This window comes from Zonotrichia albicollis, chromosome 3, assembly GCF_047830755.1.
Source record: "Zonotrichia albicollis isolate bZonAlb1 chromosome 3, bZonAlb1.hap1, whole genome shotgun sequence".
In the NCBI taxonomy this organism is placed as follows: domain Eukaryota; kingdom Metazoa; phylum Chordata; class Aves; order Passeriformes; family Passerellidae; genus Zonotrichia; species Zonotrichia albicollis.
Window position 1 is genome coordinate 30179719 of NC_133821.1, and position 15892 is coordinate 30195610.

At 43.1% G+C, this 15892-nt stretch overlaps 1 protein-coding gene across 1 annotated transcript; it reads left to right on the top strand.

Annotated features, from left to right (window-relative positions):
• LOC102072116 (calcium/manganese antiporter SLC30A10) lies at positions 1-10667 on the top strand. The gene is made up of 4 exons (XM_074537043.1): positions 1-833; positions 1297-1380; positions 4814-5050; positions 5785-10667. Exons 1-4 carry the CDS (start codon positions 317-319, stop codon positions 6249-6251), a joined length of 1305 nt encoding a protein of 434 aa, XP_074393144.1. The 5' UTR covers positions 1-316; the 3' UTR covers positions 6252-10667.
• The last annotated feature ends 5225 nt before the right edge of the window (positions 10668-15892 follow it).

Consider the following 15892-nt stretch of genomic DNA (forward strand, 5'->3'; position numbering starts at 1 on the left):
TAAAGCACCAAAGGTCCGTAATTATTGGATCCTTCGCTGGAACGTGACGGTCTTGGCGTGTCAGGAGCGCCGGCAACACAGCCCTGGGCAGCTCTGCCTGCCGAGAGGGCCCTTGCCCCGCCGGCTCCACGCCTCCCCGCGGCCCATCAGCTTCCCTTTATGGCAGCTCTGGTGGATTTCGTGCGGCCCGCTGCTCGGCTCGGGGCGGGGCGGGGCGGTGCCCGGGCGGGCGGTGCGGCCTGGCCCGGCCCGGCCCGGCCGCTCTTATTGAGGCGGCGCTGGCGCGGAGCGTTACCGGCCGGGCCGCGCCGCCGCCATGGGGCGGTACTCGGGCAAGACGTGCCGCCTCATCTTCATGCTGGTGCTCACCGTCGGCTTCTTCGTGGCCGAGCTGGTGTCCGGATACCTGGGCAATTCCATCGCGCTGGTGTCTGACTCCTTCAACATGCTGTCGGACCTCATCTCCCTCTGCGTGGGGCTCTCCACCGGGCGCATCGCCCGCCGCAGCCGCCGCGGTCCCCGCGCCACCTACGGCTACAGCCGCGCCGAGGCGGTGGGAGCGCTCAGCAACGCCGTGTTCCTCACCGCGCTCTGCTTCACCATCCTCGTGGACTCCGTCCTGCGCCTCGCCCGCCCTGAGCCCATAGACGACGCCCAGCTGGTGCTCATCGTCGGCACCCTCGGCCTCGCCGTCAACGTCGTGGGGCTCCTCGTCTTCCAGGACTGGGGCGCCTGCTGCAGTGCGCGACGCCCGTGCCCCGCTCCGCCCGCGGCCGCCGCGCTGCGGGACGTGCCCCCCGGCGGCATCCCGAACGGCGAGGAGGATGGAGCAGGTGCCTTTCGGCTGCGCTTCGCCTTCCCTGGCGTCCCGCATCCATCTCTGCCCGCCCCTCCCTCCAGCATCCCTCTCAGCCTCCCTCAACTTTCCCCATCCTCTTTCTCCCCCCCCCCCCCCCCCCCCCCCCCCCCGTCTCGTTTTCCCTCGGGACCCGCCGGGCTGTTGGCCTAATCCTCTGGGCCCTTTCGAAGCCCCAAGGCCACTCGGGGGCCCCGGGGGGGTCTCACTAAGCTCACTCAGGCTCCCGGGGCCTCTTCACCTTGTACTTTACCCTGGGCTTCTGGGCGTGCCCCTGGGATGGTCGAAGGAGGTGTTACCCAGGGAGCTGCGTGGGAAAGGTTTTGGAGTGTTTTTGGTTTTCTTCTTGTCATCTTTAAAATAATTGGTTTTGAGAAGGTTGATGTTTTTTTCTGTTTGTAGAACTTATACACAACACAGCGTTTCTTCTTTGAATGCAGGTGATTCACCAAATGACCAAAAGAGCCCTGAAGAGGGGTTTGAGAAGAAAAAAGAAAAAAAATCTGAAGCCTTGAACATCAGAGGTATGGCATAGGACTATGCTGCTCATGTTAAATTAACTTGAAACACTTTATGGTTTCCATCTCAGGTTTATATATGCACCCACAAATATCACTAAGAAAGAGAGAATTCCAGGACTCATCCATGGAATTGGATCCAGTTATTCTCTAGCAGAAAAATTTTGATTATATGGAATAGCATGAGTAGTAGCAAAATAGTGTCATGCTGATCTGGCTTTGAGCATACTCACATTTTGGTTTTTATTCTTAGAAGAGTGCAGCTGGACATTGTGGAAAGGACACAAACCCTGCTGCACTAAGCTCAAGTCACTAGAGTATTTACAGGAAGGTTACACAGGGAGCTATGAGGTGAATCTTTGTGTCACTGATGTAGTTGAGCAGTTTTCAACCTTAAAATGCTTTTGGGCAGAAAACATAAATACTTCTAAATCTCAGGGTTGATAATGTTTTGTTGTCAGCATAAGGGAAAGGGTTCTGAAACTGGTGCTTCAGCATGGTGTTTTTGCAGGTGTGAACCTGTTGCTGTGAGAGTGTGTGACAGGATCAGCCCTTCCTACATTGTAATTTGGCAGGTCTCTGGGAATCTGTGGATTTTCGTGGAGTGAAACATAAAGCTACTCCTAGGAATAAATTACCCACATGTCTCTCCCTGTCTGTGTAGGTGTTTCTCTGCATACACATTTATGTGCCTACTCTGAGCAGAGCCAAAAGCAAATATCTTTGAGGATATGAAATACTGAGTTTGTCCCAAGGAAAGGACTGTCAGAAACTTCAATTAGAACAGAAGTTTCAGGTTTCTTGTGGTCACTGATCAGCAGCTGATATTCCCCCAAGGTTGTGTGAGTTTGCTTTGCATGAATTCAGCTTGAGAGGTCACTGTGGCAGTCAGGCACGTGGGTTTGCTGGTTTTTGTATTTGTGTGTGTGTCTGTCTTTCAAAAGTGTTTACAGAACTACACAAACAGACCTGTAAGGGAAGATGCTTCGAAAATCAAAGCATGTGCTAAGGACACAACACTTGCTTGAATGCCTAGAAGTTGGTGTCCCTGGGTATTGGCATTATAGTGATAAGATTTTTGGAGAAGCATGAGCAAACTGTCACACTCAGGGATGGAGGAGAGTAAGAAACCAATTGCTTTAGAGAAGACCTTGCTTGCCTGAACCACAATGCTTAGATATAATGGTGCTGGAAGCTTTCAAAAAATGGCTGATGGATAAAGAATTTTGTGACAGTTATTTTAAGATATGGATTGTCTTTGATTTTTTTAAAAGAAATTTTTAGGTATTACTTTAGTATGTCACCTTTGCAAAATCTATTTTCATTGTCTTTATGATTACAGAGGTAAGGAATATTGATATGTGTATTTGAAATTCTGTTTCACTCCATACTTTTCTTTTTAAGTTACAAGCTGTATACTTTATAGTCACTTGGCAAAAAATTCTGTTGTGGAATGGGAGCCTCCCTGAAAACCAGGGTTGAATGAAGTGGATTGGCAGAGGAATGGTTTCCTTGATTTTATAACTGGTAGGAACAGGAATCCATAGATTCTGCCTGGCAGGATTAATTATTGCGGTGTGAAATTATTCCTTTTGCTGCTTGAGCATACACAGAGTGTTTCAGTTAGACTTTGGAATGCAAGCTGTTGGAAACTGCTGCCTATGGTCTTACCATAAAGACTTCATTTAGTAAAAATTAATTCTTTATTTCAGCTTATAATCATAGCTTTTGGGGTTTGATAGGGAAATGGACAAATTTTGGTCTGAGCCCTAATTCTGTGATGCAATACCAGGGTATCTGTGTTAATGACGTTAAGAATGTAAAGCAATCATTTTTCCAAATTCTGTATTCTCAATTACTAATTCATCAAAATTCTGACATATTTTAAAATTTTTTTTCTTTAAAAAATTGCATTTTTTTTTTAAATTCATTTTTTTCCTTAACTCTAAAGAAGGTTTTCTGAAACATTTCCCTGTTCTTTATGGGCTGTGCTCTCTTGTTAGTTGCCTGGGCAATGCAACTGCATCCTGCCCGTTCCTCTTGTTAGTGCAACAGCTGATAGCCCGTGCTGAATCAGGACTATTTGTAAATGAAAAGGAAACACTGCGACACTGTTAGGAGGAGTAAAACCCCATGGTAGTCTGCCAAATGGGGCAGAACATGCCTGACTCCAGCAGAAAGAGCTGGACTCACCAGGAGCTTGTACTTTCTTATCTGACCCAAGTGATTTGGAGAAACTCCAGAGGCTGTGGCCTTCATTTCTTGCACAGATCAAGGTGCGTGTACAGGGCTGGTAAGAAACACCAGCATGGGCAGAGTTCTAGGGCTAATCCAGTATCCAGCACCATCAAAACTCTTTGCTGTGTTGTTAGTGAGTTTTGGGGGAGCCTTTTACAGTTTCTCACTTGAAAGTCTATGTGATAGGGTTGTTGAAAAGGTTCATTTTCTTCTCTCACAGCCACTAAACAAAAATGTTGATGAAGAAATTCACTTCATACAGAGAGAGATGTTCTGAATTCAGATGTGGGTTGGAATAAAATCTGAATCTGAACAGTAAAATCTAACAAAACTGGGATATGTTTGAGCACTGATGGGAAGAGGGAAGTTTATGTAGAGTAGTAAGAAGAAATAGATTCTTGGATTTTTGTAACTCTGTAGCAGAAAGACTGCTTTGGTCATTGTAGTTTAAAGAGCAGCTAAATATGTTACTGTAAGAGCCTGTTTTGTGTCTTTAACTTGTGTACAAAACCATCTTTATAAGATGTAAAAAGAAGTGCCCAGCATTCCTCTCAGAGAAGTCCAGGCACTAAACAATGTGACTGACTGTAGAGCCAGATTCTGATTTTTGACAAGTCTGAAGGCTAGTAGTATTGATGGAAGAAGGTTTAATATGACTGGTAATCTAGTTTGATCTAAAAATTGGAGTCTGAGGGTATTTGGAGTCTGCTTAGATTTCACTTAGGCAATTTTTCAGATTTCAGCAGTGTTGCCGAAACTGGTGGGGGAAGGTAACTGTTACTGGGGGTGGTCTGCAGCTCTCCACTCCCAGGATAGAATGGACAGATTTAGTCATGAATTTTTAATTTAGATTTAACGTGCCAGGATCTGTTAATAATCTTCATGCATTTTAAGCCGGCACATTTGTGTTACCATGACATTCCAGCTGGACAGCAGTCGCTAGCATACCCTACATGCTTAATAATCCATCCCACTCAAACAGCAGTGTTTCAGAGTCATCATTTTCTTGCTGTTTTTTTCCAAAAGCTGCTACTGAAAACTTTGGTTATGATATTAATGGCTGGAATATTGCATTCTTCATGTCAAGTGAAACATACTTGAAAAATGCAGCATTGCACCTACCCCAGGAAAAAACCCACAAAAACAAAGCAAAAAAACCCCAAACCCACCCCACTAATGAAAATTGTGCCATTTGTTTCAGGTGTTCTTTTGCATGTTATGGGAGATGCACTTGGATCTGTGGTCGTGGTAGTTACTGCTACTATCTTCTATGTACGGCCTCTGGGGGATGCTCCGTGCAATTGGCAGTGCTACATTGATCCAAGCCTGACAATAGTTATGGTGCTCATCATCTTGTCTTCTGCATTCCCACTTATAAAGGAGACCTCAACTATTTTGTTGCAGATGGTCCCCAAAGGTGTTGATATGCAACTACTGAGTAAGTCGAATTTGTTGCTGAAATGCTGTTAATTTTAATGGTGGATTTCAATGCATATGGTATTGGTGGAATGACATGTTTGGATTATTTATTCATAATAGCTCTAAATTCTCAAGAACTGTGAGAAATAGTCACATGCCTGTGTCCTAGCAACATGATTCAAATCTCTCTGGATTAGTTAAAGCATGCATTTTGAGAATGTGGTACTCCAACAATACATCAAGCATACCAGGTCTTGAGCTGTTAATGCTTTGTGTGGGTTATTTGTGAAAGAAACAGCTTTGAGTTACAGTCTTTTCCAATCCTGCAGTGGCTGCTTCCAAAAAGCTTCCAAAACTTAGACATTTCCATTAAGGTTAGTTAACTTTGTAGTTCTTAGGTGCTGTTCATACTGGTTAATTGTGGGTAATTCTGGAATTCCCTCATGCTCAGGGCTTAAAGAAACCAGAAAATGTGGGGTCTTGATAGAGGAAGTGATGTAGTATTTCCTCTGTGAACAGCTGGTAAATTGCCATGTGGGAGCCTGAGGGATGGGTGGATCCAGAAGGAAAGGTGCCATGTTCATCACCGGGAGGCCGAACTGAAGGCAGCTGGGAGTAGATGCATTGTACCAAGTATATCTCCTCTAAAATGATGGTTTTGACACTGCTGCTTTTGGACAGGATGTCTAGTGAGGCAGCTGATAATTAGCCAGTGCATCAAAGCCCCTAATACCTTTCCCTCATGCTTTCCAGCTGACAGACTAGCTCGTGTACCAGGGGTGAGCAGCCTGCACGAGGTGCACGTCTGGGAGCTGGCAAGCGGGAGGAACATCGCCACTCTTCACGTCAAGTGCCAAACCCCTTCTGATTACCAAGGTGCTGCTTACCAAATACGGAAGGTTTTCCACGAGGCAGGAATCCATTCTGTGACCATCCAGCCTGAGTATGCTGACCACAAGACCTCACATCTACTGTGCAGCTCACCCTGCATCTCAACAGCCTGCGACTCGCATTTGTGCTGCAGTCAGAGGCAGCCCCCCCAGGCTGAAACAAATGGCTACGTGGAGAAAAGTGAAAGCTCCCTTTCTGCACAGCACAAAGACAGTGGTTCTAGGAAAAGTGACATTGAAATCCCTATGGAGGACCCAGTGGCAGAGGAAAACGTGAAAAACTGTGACGTGTCTGGCGACAAATCACCGTCGGGTAGTACACGATTTTAGGCAGTTTGCTCTGCTCTGTGCTGTGCTCTCATGGAGCAAACGTATCTTGCCTGTGAAGGGGGGCATCGGTGGTTGTAGTTGAAGATGGTGTGGCAAAAAGATTTCTGTGCTTTAGCTGTAAACCAAAACACACCTAAAACCCCCTTGTACCTGAAATAAGGATTAAGATTTCCACCAAGGCTGTTGCATTCACGTGATTTTTGTGATACAGCCTTACCCAGTTCCTTACCAAACTAAGGCTGAATTCCTACTGTTAGAGTGGATGGGTTGTGTTGCTCTCTGTCTGCACTGATGTTTGCAGTCCGTGGCCAGTAGCACTGGGAAAGAACCTCTGGCCTTTCCTGCTGGAGCGAGCTGTTTCTTGAAAGCCCTGTGGCCAGCTAATGATTGCACTGGGCTGTAGTACTGTATATTTATAAAGGACTTCAGTAGAGAGATGCTTTGCTGATCCTTAAACCCCATTTTTGCATGGACAGTTCATTTTTAACAGTAACAATTCTGGCCAGTGGAGTTTGTGAATGAAATTAAGAGTGTCTAAGAGGATGTACTCAGGAATTATGACTTGTGTTATTTTCTTGATTGACTCCTGTATTTTGGGACAGAGCAGAAGCTGGTCTTGCTTCTCTACAAGTAATACTGGAGTCCCAGCCTAATCACAGATGAGTGTGCTAAGGAACAGACTGCTTGTCACGAAAGCAAATAAGTACCTACTAACGTTGTCTGTATTGATTCTAGCAAATGGAAATGCAGGTAGTCATCCAATTAACTTTTATCTTTTCACTGTTGTGATTGTACAACTCAGTCTTTTAAAATTCTTGTTAGCCTCCTCCTGACAACACAAGTTCTAAGAGCTATGGTCTTATTTCATCATTGTGTAGGATAATTGCATTATCTTTAACACTGAGTCTGTCATTATTCATGCTGAATAAATAAGCTAATGTGTTTATTATGAACAGTTGAAATTCTGCAATTCTATTATTAAGGCATAATTTAATATTGTATTAATTAAGGAAGCACCTTTAAAGTCTTTTATGCAGTATTATCACTTAGAGGGAGCTTTAAGAAATTTAAATCAGGAAATTTTTCCTGGTTTAGTCTCAATCATTTCTTTTTGGCTGGTTTTAGAGGTCTTGATGCCTTGAACCTTACCCTCTGCCCTGGTCCTCCTCCCCCTGCCCAAACATGTATCTCAAAATGTATTTGGTGAAGCAGTTTACTCCCTTTTTGCTGCTTTCTGAAGGTATGCAAGGGTGCTCTAAGGAAAACAAGGTGATGAGCCTGTCCCCAGTGCTGGAATTCAGTCCAGTGGGCTCCACAGGTTTCTGGGAGGGGAAACCCACTACTCAATCCACACTGCGTCTAGGGCTTGATCTCCCTGGCTATGCAGATCAGATCCAGAAGATTCCAAATATAATTTATTGACAAAAAGCAGCCTTTCAATGGTCTGTGTGGCCTGGACAGGCTATTTTATCAATTCATTCACAGGGACACCTTTGAAAAATAGTTGTGTCTTTGCCTCAGTGGCATCTTAACAGAAAGGGCAAATTGATTTCCAGCCTGAACTGGGAAAACACCAGGATCCCCTTGTGGGGGTGGCTTAAAAGCAGCCAACTCCTTATTAATAAAGATGATTGCAATAATGCAATGAATATTGAAACACACAGCAGGATATTTTATTGCTTGGAATGTAGTATTTACTGAAGCAGTGATTTCAGTCTGAATAGAACATTTCTAGAATTATAATCACCCCTTTAAAATGGATTTTTGGATTAATTAAGATATTTTATGCCATTTCATTGTAAGTTTGTATCATATAAATTAACAACCTATTTGTTAATATAATTAAGAGCTTGATTCTCCAGCCTCCTTGATTCCATTGGCAGCAGCAGGATTGGTATTGCTGTTATTGCCTGAGTTAATGTAAATCAGGAAACATTGTAAGAATTCGTCTGTTTTTTAAAAGCATGTGCCATGATGTAAGACAGCCCTTTCTTCTGTTCTTTTTTTTTCCCCCTCGTTATTTTCACCTATGATGATGCTTAAATGTAAATAACAAATGTATTTATCGTGGTTTGAGAACTTGAATAGAAATCTCCCAGAATAAAAACAGAGAACTTTCTTCCCAGATAGCTTCTAAAACAAGCACCCTTTCATAATTACTTGTATCTTAAATCAGGTTATTTGATTTGTAAATATATATATACACACATATTTTATTAAATGGTTGAAAGCTGGAATGGCAGTATTTACTCTGGGTTTAAAGAAAACTGGTAAGTGTGATGTTGGGGCATTTGTCAAAATGGACAATTTTTATTCTTCCAGTGTTAAAACTGTGGCTATATATTTTTTGAAACTTTGAAAAGTGTTGTAATCTAAAAATACAATGAAATCACATTCTTAAACTTTATTTTCTCTTGTCTGGTTGAATGTACTGCAACTGTTGCGTGTGAATAAATGGAAAAAAATCAGGGATTATAGAAATCTTAATATCTAGAAAACAAAAATATGTTAAATTTGCTTCATTACTTAAGCAAGCAAAGCCAACAGTGCTATGTTATCTCTGAGAAAAATCTTGCTTTTTTTTGTGTTGGGACTTTCAGGATATTCAACTAAGGTTTCTGACCAGCATCTTTGCCTTCCATTGAGTAACAAAATAGTTTTCTCCTGTACTGTGTGTCCCCGCTCTACTTCTGTGGGAGACTTCATTCCAATCCGTGTGTATTTTGTATTGGCCTCTTTCCCTTCAGTTCTTGGCATATCTCTTCTAATTCTGTTGAAGCAGGCTTCCCTTAGTTTGAGATACAGTATATTTCCATGTTAGCCCTTATCTATGAGCACTTGTTCTAAATTCAGTTTTGTAGTCTATTGCACTGTCATAAAAGCTCTGTTCTGGCCTCTTTAGCTGAATCACTTTATTTCCCTTCCTGACAAATGCAGGTAGATTGTGCTGCTCTGTCTGCTTCAAACACTGCCTTGTGATTGTCTTTCTTGGTTTTCAGGTTCTCTTGCAGTGATTGCCCCTTCTGTCCATTGCTGCTGGTGGCAAAGGAAATCTGCTTAAATTATTTGTGACTTTCAGCTGGTTGTCCACCTCGCGTGGATGTGATTTGTAGCCAGTCATGCATGTGACCTAGTAGAATGATGATAAAACCTTTGCTAGGCTTGCCAGATCATTTTGCAGTAAAAGTGAAAACTGGAATAAGTTAACATGACATTGAAAGCGAAAGCAATTTACTAGCCTTCATCAGTTGTGTGCCATTTCTTAAAGGGAATAAATTCTTTGTCACCTTTTCATATGTGCCAAAAGTGCTGATTTTATTTTTAATTTTTTTCTTCTGAAACCCTCTAAAGGCAGTCATTTATTCTTCATTATAAAGAAAACTGCAACTATTTTCAGGAGTATTGCCTTTGTTTTGACAGTTTTCTGTTGACTTCCTTTTTCTTGTCTTCTTTATAGTACTTACCTTGACTCATAGTGCAAGTGTGTTTTTTCCCTCTTAAGATTTTTTCTCATTTTCTCTTCCATAAAAGCAGGATGGTTTTTTGTTAGCCTGGTTATGGTGATCTACCAACAATACAGTTAGAAATTCCTTTTTATGCACTGGCTTAATTTTTGTACTCCATTCTATTAAAATACACCCACTTTCTGGTTTTGCTATGTGACACACCTTACCATTGCAAACCAGTTTTTGACCTTTATTTTTTGACTATTCTTTCCCTTTCCCATTCCTGATTATAATGCTTGCTGTCCCGAATACTCCCTTTTATTCTGAACTTTGAAGGGAACATGCCACTTGAATTTTTCCCAAAGAGAAGTTCACTACCCAAGTTCTATAGGTGGCTTGATGTGAGCTACTCTGAGGACTGCTTTGTGTTCTGTGGTCTGTGTAGAAATGTTATCTAAGTAGTCATCCTGAGATATGAACACATGTGTTTATGTATAATTAAACTCTTTATAAACACTCTACCTGGACCAACTTCTTAAGAAAGGTGGATTTCTAAACCTGGGAAGATGTAATGAAATCAGGAGGGTTCATTGGTCATTTGTTAAAATCGTGAGGGAAAGCTTAGTAAAAGATAATTCATAAGCCATGAACATTCCTAAGTTCTACTACTTTGCTGTACAGTGGAAGCACTTTCTATATTAAATACTTTATTTGACCAGTGATACCTTGATGTGAGGATGTCACTGTATAGGATTGTTACATTTATGGAGCTGTGTTGCTTAAAAGTTTCCTCCGGTTTTTCTGTTCCTTAAGTAATTTAACGTGCCAAAATGTAATTTCCGTGATTGCTGAATCTCACTGTGGTTTTATTAACTATTAGTGAGAAATGAACTAAGTTTTTATGTACAACTATATTTTTATCAAAATGAAGATTGAATATCTTGTAAATAAAGTGTATTTTTGAATAAAACTTTGTTCTGAACTTGTGTCTCTTGATAATTTTAAGACATTAGTATGAATGAAATTTGTTCTCATCCTGTGAGGCAGTTAATGTTGCAGATTTTTTGTGTATTTAGAAGAAAAGGGAATCAACACCCAAAAGTTTTTCTTCTGTAAGCAGCCTTGCATTTTGCCACATGGAGGAAGTTGAATGTGTATACTGTGATTCTCACTCCTGGGTTTCATGACCTGAATGTACATGCTAGAAATGGGATGAGGTCTAATACTACAAGTTTAGGTGCTTGTTTTGCAGCAGCAATCCTGGAGGTGCCCTCATATGTTTCTCTCTTCTTAGCATCAGTATCATGCGTCTGCCACCTGGTTCCTACGCTGTTGTGTCCAATTGTCCGGTTGTTCATGTCCCTACTTATTTAGTTTACAATAATCAATAAGGTGCTTGGCTTTTGGCTTTTTTTATTCTTTGAGTCTGTCTGAGTGGCAGATGCTACATAAGAAATTCAGTTCGTGTTTGGCCAATAGATTGCCTGTGCTTTTGTGTGTGGTTGGTGTTACTCAGCTTGTAGATGATGGACGACTAGCAATTTGGGAGACAGAACTGAAACATTTTTAAAGCAATTCCTGAGAAAGTTAAAATTATACATAGATTCACAGAATGTTAAGGGGTTGGAATGGACCTTAAGCATTACTTAGTCCTGCCGCTCCTGCCGTGTGCAGGGATACCTCCCACTTAACCAGGTTGCTCAAGGCCTTACCTAACCTGGTCTTGAACTCCAGGTTTGGGGCACCCAACAAATTCCCTGGGCAACCTGTTCTAGTGTCTAATCACCCTCACAATAAAGAATTTGTTCCTAATATCTAACCTAAATTTCCCCTCTTTCAATTTGTACCCATTATTCCTTGTCCTATGACTGCAGTTCCTCAGGAAGAGTCTCTCTCTGGTTTCCCTGTAACCCCTCTTCAGATACTGGAAGGCTGCCATGAGGTGTCTCCACAGCCTGCTCTTCTCCATGATGAACAGCCCCAACATTCTCAGCCTGTCTTCCTAGGCAACGACATCCAGTCCTCCCATCAACTTTGTGGCCTCCTCAGAGTTGCTCCAACCGCTCCAAGTCTTTCTTATGTTGGGGTATAGTAGTGGCAAGCCCCTGAAAGGGGAATAATGAGCATTGACTCCATGCTTTCAGAAGGCTGATCAATTATTAATTGCTTTATTGCTATGCCATGCTATGCTCTGCTATGCTATGCTATCCTATGCTATGCTATGCCGTGCCATGCCATGCTATGCTAATGCTAATATTAATGCTAATGCTGAAAAACCCATTGCCCTTGCCAGACAGTCTGATACAGCTTTGACCTAATTGGTCAATCAATCAAAACACCATTACCAGAGTCCAATTAAGAAACCACCCTTTGGTAAACCACCTCCATAACACATTCCACAATAACAGGTGCAGCAAATGGAGATAAGAATTGTTTCCTCTGAGCTTTCTCACAGCTTCCCAGAAAAATCCTGGGAGAGAATTGTGTCTCTCTCTGTTCAGAGGATATGTGATTACCACATTAGCATCCCCAGATGTGGATGCAGCACTGCATGTGGGTCTCACCAGAGCAGGGTAGAGGAGGAGAATCACCTTCTTTACCTGCTGAGCATGCTGCTTTGGGTGCAGCCCAGGATATATTTTCTTTTCTGGGCTGCAGCTGCAAGCAACATGGCCAGCTCTTGTTGATTTTTTCATCCGCTATCACCTCCAAGTCTTTCTTTATGTGGCTGCTCTCAACCACTTCTCTGCTGAAACTGTGGGTGTGGCTGAGATTGCCATGACCCAGGTGTAGGACCATGCGTAGGAACAGTTTCCTTGCTGCAGACAGACATAAGGCACTTGAAATTCCAGGACTTTTCCAGGACTTCTCTACACAGAGGCCCTTATTTAGTATCTTGGTCCTTTTGGAACAGAAGGTGTTTCTCCACCTTAGAGGGCTGCTACTGTTTTGGTACTTTTGTACTCTCCAAGAAACTACAGAAATAGGATGAGTTTGGACTGAATGTGGTAGATTGTGTTTTTTAAAACAGCTTCTCAAAAAAAGTGAGGAAGTGAGGAAATAGTAGTGATCACAAATGGGCGATGAAATATCAGTTAAATTCTCTGGCAAATTTAGAATATATTTGGGGGCCAGTAAGTGAATCTTCCAGTTAGGATAAGGTGGAGGTTCAGTAAAAAAGAGTAGGAAACATGCAGTGAAATGCCAGTGGAAGTTAATGAGGTATTCATCAGGGATGACTAAGCCTCTATCACTTCAAGGACACAAGCTTTGCCCTCTGATTCAAATATGGAATTTATTGTTGAGTCCTAGTTATATTTTACAGGAAGAGACTTATTTTGCTATAAAATGGTAGCTGGAAAAGCATAATTGCAATGCTTACCATCAGCTCTCTAGAGAGCCAATAGAAGTTTGTGGTTGAACTTGTCTCTGCGGAGGTGACATTGTCTGTCTGATGAAAGAAGCACGTATCTTGGTCAACAGAGATAATAGGGATTTGAACAACCATGAATTGTTATCAACTACTTGTATGTTAGTCAATTACTTATACCTGGGGACATTCCCAGGCACAGAGAGCAGCTGGCACACAAAAGATTGTATCTATGCTGTACTCTGGGAGAGGGTGGCTCCCTGCTGGGGGCCAGCTCAGATTAAGTCCTCGACTCTGGACTGTGCCTGGGAATGGCTGGGACAGCAGTAATTGGCACAGACTGTGAAATGCTTGAGCACCTTACTAAAACAGACGATTGTGGTTCATTCCCAGTTTTGGTTTAATTTGAGGGCCTTGGTCCCTCAGCCTCCACTCTGTTTTGCAAGGTAGCAGAACCTGCAGGTAGAAAAGGAGATGAGGCTGATGGTGGTTTCTTGGGCTCTAGGGTGGAAAGGTTTCCTGTCTTTCCTCTGCATCAGTGCACAGGGCAAGCTGGGTGGGGAGAGGCTGCCCTGGTCAGCAGTGCAGTCAGCAGATAACGCTATCACCCCAGCTACTTGCACGGCTCTGGAAATTAAAGGTGCAAGGCAAGTGGCACGTTCGATATGGTACTGCCCTTTGCTTTACCTCCTTCCAGTTCTAGTACATTCTTTTTTTTTTTTTTTTTTTTTTTTTTCTCCAATGTTCATCCGTGTTTAATAAAGCTCTGTGTCTTCTCTGTGTCTTCTCTGTTTAACCATACATTGCTGGCCACCCTATGGTGAGGAGGAGAGAACAAAACAATGGTTAAGGAACTTCAGGGTATGTGTGGGGAAATAACCCAATGGTGACATTGCACAAGTCATTGACATGACACAGTAGGTCCACAGCCTAGAGTATAGAAAATTTTTCCAGTAAAAGACTGTTTAATTCAAGTGGTAGAAAGTGACCCTTTTAAAAATAAACACCTTAAAAATCAGTCTTGTAAAAAGCATCGGATGCGGATGAGCCTATCCCCCAGGCTATAAACCAGGAAGTACAACAGGCAGTGGGAAATCAGCACAGGGAATGCCATCACATCTTGCAGAGCAACATTCTCTTTAGTTAGCTCTTTCTTTTTAGAGTTCCCGTATGAAGTAGGGATGGTGGCCTTTCTGCATAGAAAGTTTCCTTTGCCCACATTGATCACAGAATGTTTTTTTTTATGGCTGAGCTTTAAGTGCCCAGCAGTGTGCAGGGTCTACGCTGTGACAAAACACCTACCAGCAGCAGAGTACCTGCAGCTCTTTGTGCTGGTTGGTGCACACTTCAAACAAGTGTCCCCAAATGATTTAGGTGTCATTGCCATCTGGGGAACACCCTTCTACTTATGAACTTCTGGTGTGTAATTTCTGGGAGTGTAAGTGGGTATTCAGTGAGCCCTATATTTTCTGGGTGTAGCTTGATAACTCATGAGAGAAGGAAAGAAAGGCCCCTGAGGCCTTGGCATACTGCTCAGAGGAGCTGCTACCCAACCTTCACTGAGGAGGAAGAAGCTTCTCCCCCACAGCCAGCCCTGGGGGAGAGGACCTGTGGTGGGCCATCTGCTCCACACTGTGCCTGTGCTGTCGCCAAGGGATGTCCTGCATCCCCCAGGACAAAGGGGATGGGGAAGGATTTGCTGAGTCTTTCAGAGAGGGAAGAGTGGGAACCTGGGGAGCTCCCTCAGTGGTCCCCACAAATGGTGTTCTCTGAGTGCTGCCTCTGCATTCCAGTACAGTTTCTGAGGCCATCTAGAAGTAGGCAGTGGTGTAGGCATCTTTCTGCCTCATGCTTCAGATGCTTTTTGCCTGAAGGGAAACAGCTATCCTTGAAAATACCATTTCCCTTGATTCCTATTGTCTCCAGACACAGTTTTTTCTCTTGTTTGCAATAGCTCCTCTTTGCCTCTGCACTTTATTATATAAAATATGAAATCTGATCTTAACCAGCCAGCTCCTTACACTCACAATTACAGCAAGTCCATCTACCCCTAAAAGTAACACTGGCACAACTTTTATACTAATGTGCTGGCACTGTGTGTGTGAAAAGAAAGAAAAAAATCAAAAGCAGAGATCCGAAGGTATAATTCTCCTAAGAGCTATGAAATTCTAAAAATGATGAAATGGATTATGCTTCATCCTGGGTGTAAGGCAGGGTATTGCTATCCCAAGAAGAAAACTGATCTTTTTGGGTTAGTGGTTGGGCTGACATGAAGGCTATTCCCAAAGCCTGCCTTTAGCAAACTAAGCATCTGTGTTGCCAGCCCAAGAAGGAAGGGATTTGGCTTCTGGTGCAGGAATACAAGAGAAAGCTATCTGCTGATGGAAGCAAGGGGAAGCGTGTTGGCTAGAAGGAAGCTCTGGCTGTTTTCACTGGCTGAAAATCTGTCCCTGTCCTCTGCTCTTCTCCATGTAACAGGGAACTAGGCTGCCAGCACAGCAAGGAGGGGTTACACAGTGACTCAGCTGTCACCTTAAGGGGATGAAAATTTATTTTGCTGGCTACAATGAGGATCTCCAGGGACCATGGAGCAGCAAAGCATTCACCCTGTACTCCTGAGTGTTCCTGTATATGTATATATTTATTATTTCTGGCAGATGTCAAAGGCTTCCACAAATTATTTCATATTTGCAACCCCCAACTCACACTTAAATTTCCTTCTGAAAGACAAACACTGTCTTTCCAAGCACTCTGTGTCCTGGCCAAAGAATAATCATGTGAGGCAGCAGCAACAGGAGGCTGAGGGGAACAAAGAGGAGCCTGGC

Bases quoted from the DNA above. Each gene is read 5' to 3' on its own strand.
- LOC102072116 (XM_074537043.1), top strand. From the start codon at position 317: ATGGGGCGGTACTCGGGCAAGACGTGCCGCCTCATCTTCATGCTGGTG. The intron at 834-1,296 runs GTGCCTTTCGGC...CTTTGAATGCAG, and splicing joins CGGCGAGGAGGATGGAGCAG to GTGATTCACCAAATGACCAA. The intron at 1,381-4,813 runs GTATGGCATAGG...CATTTGTTTCAG, and splicing joins TGAAGCCTTGAACATCAGAG to GTGTTCTTTTGCATGTTATG.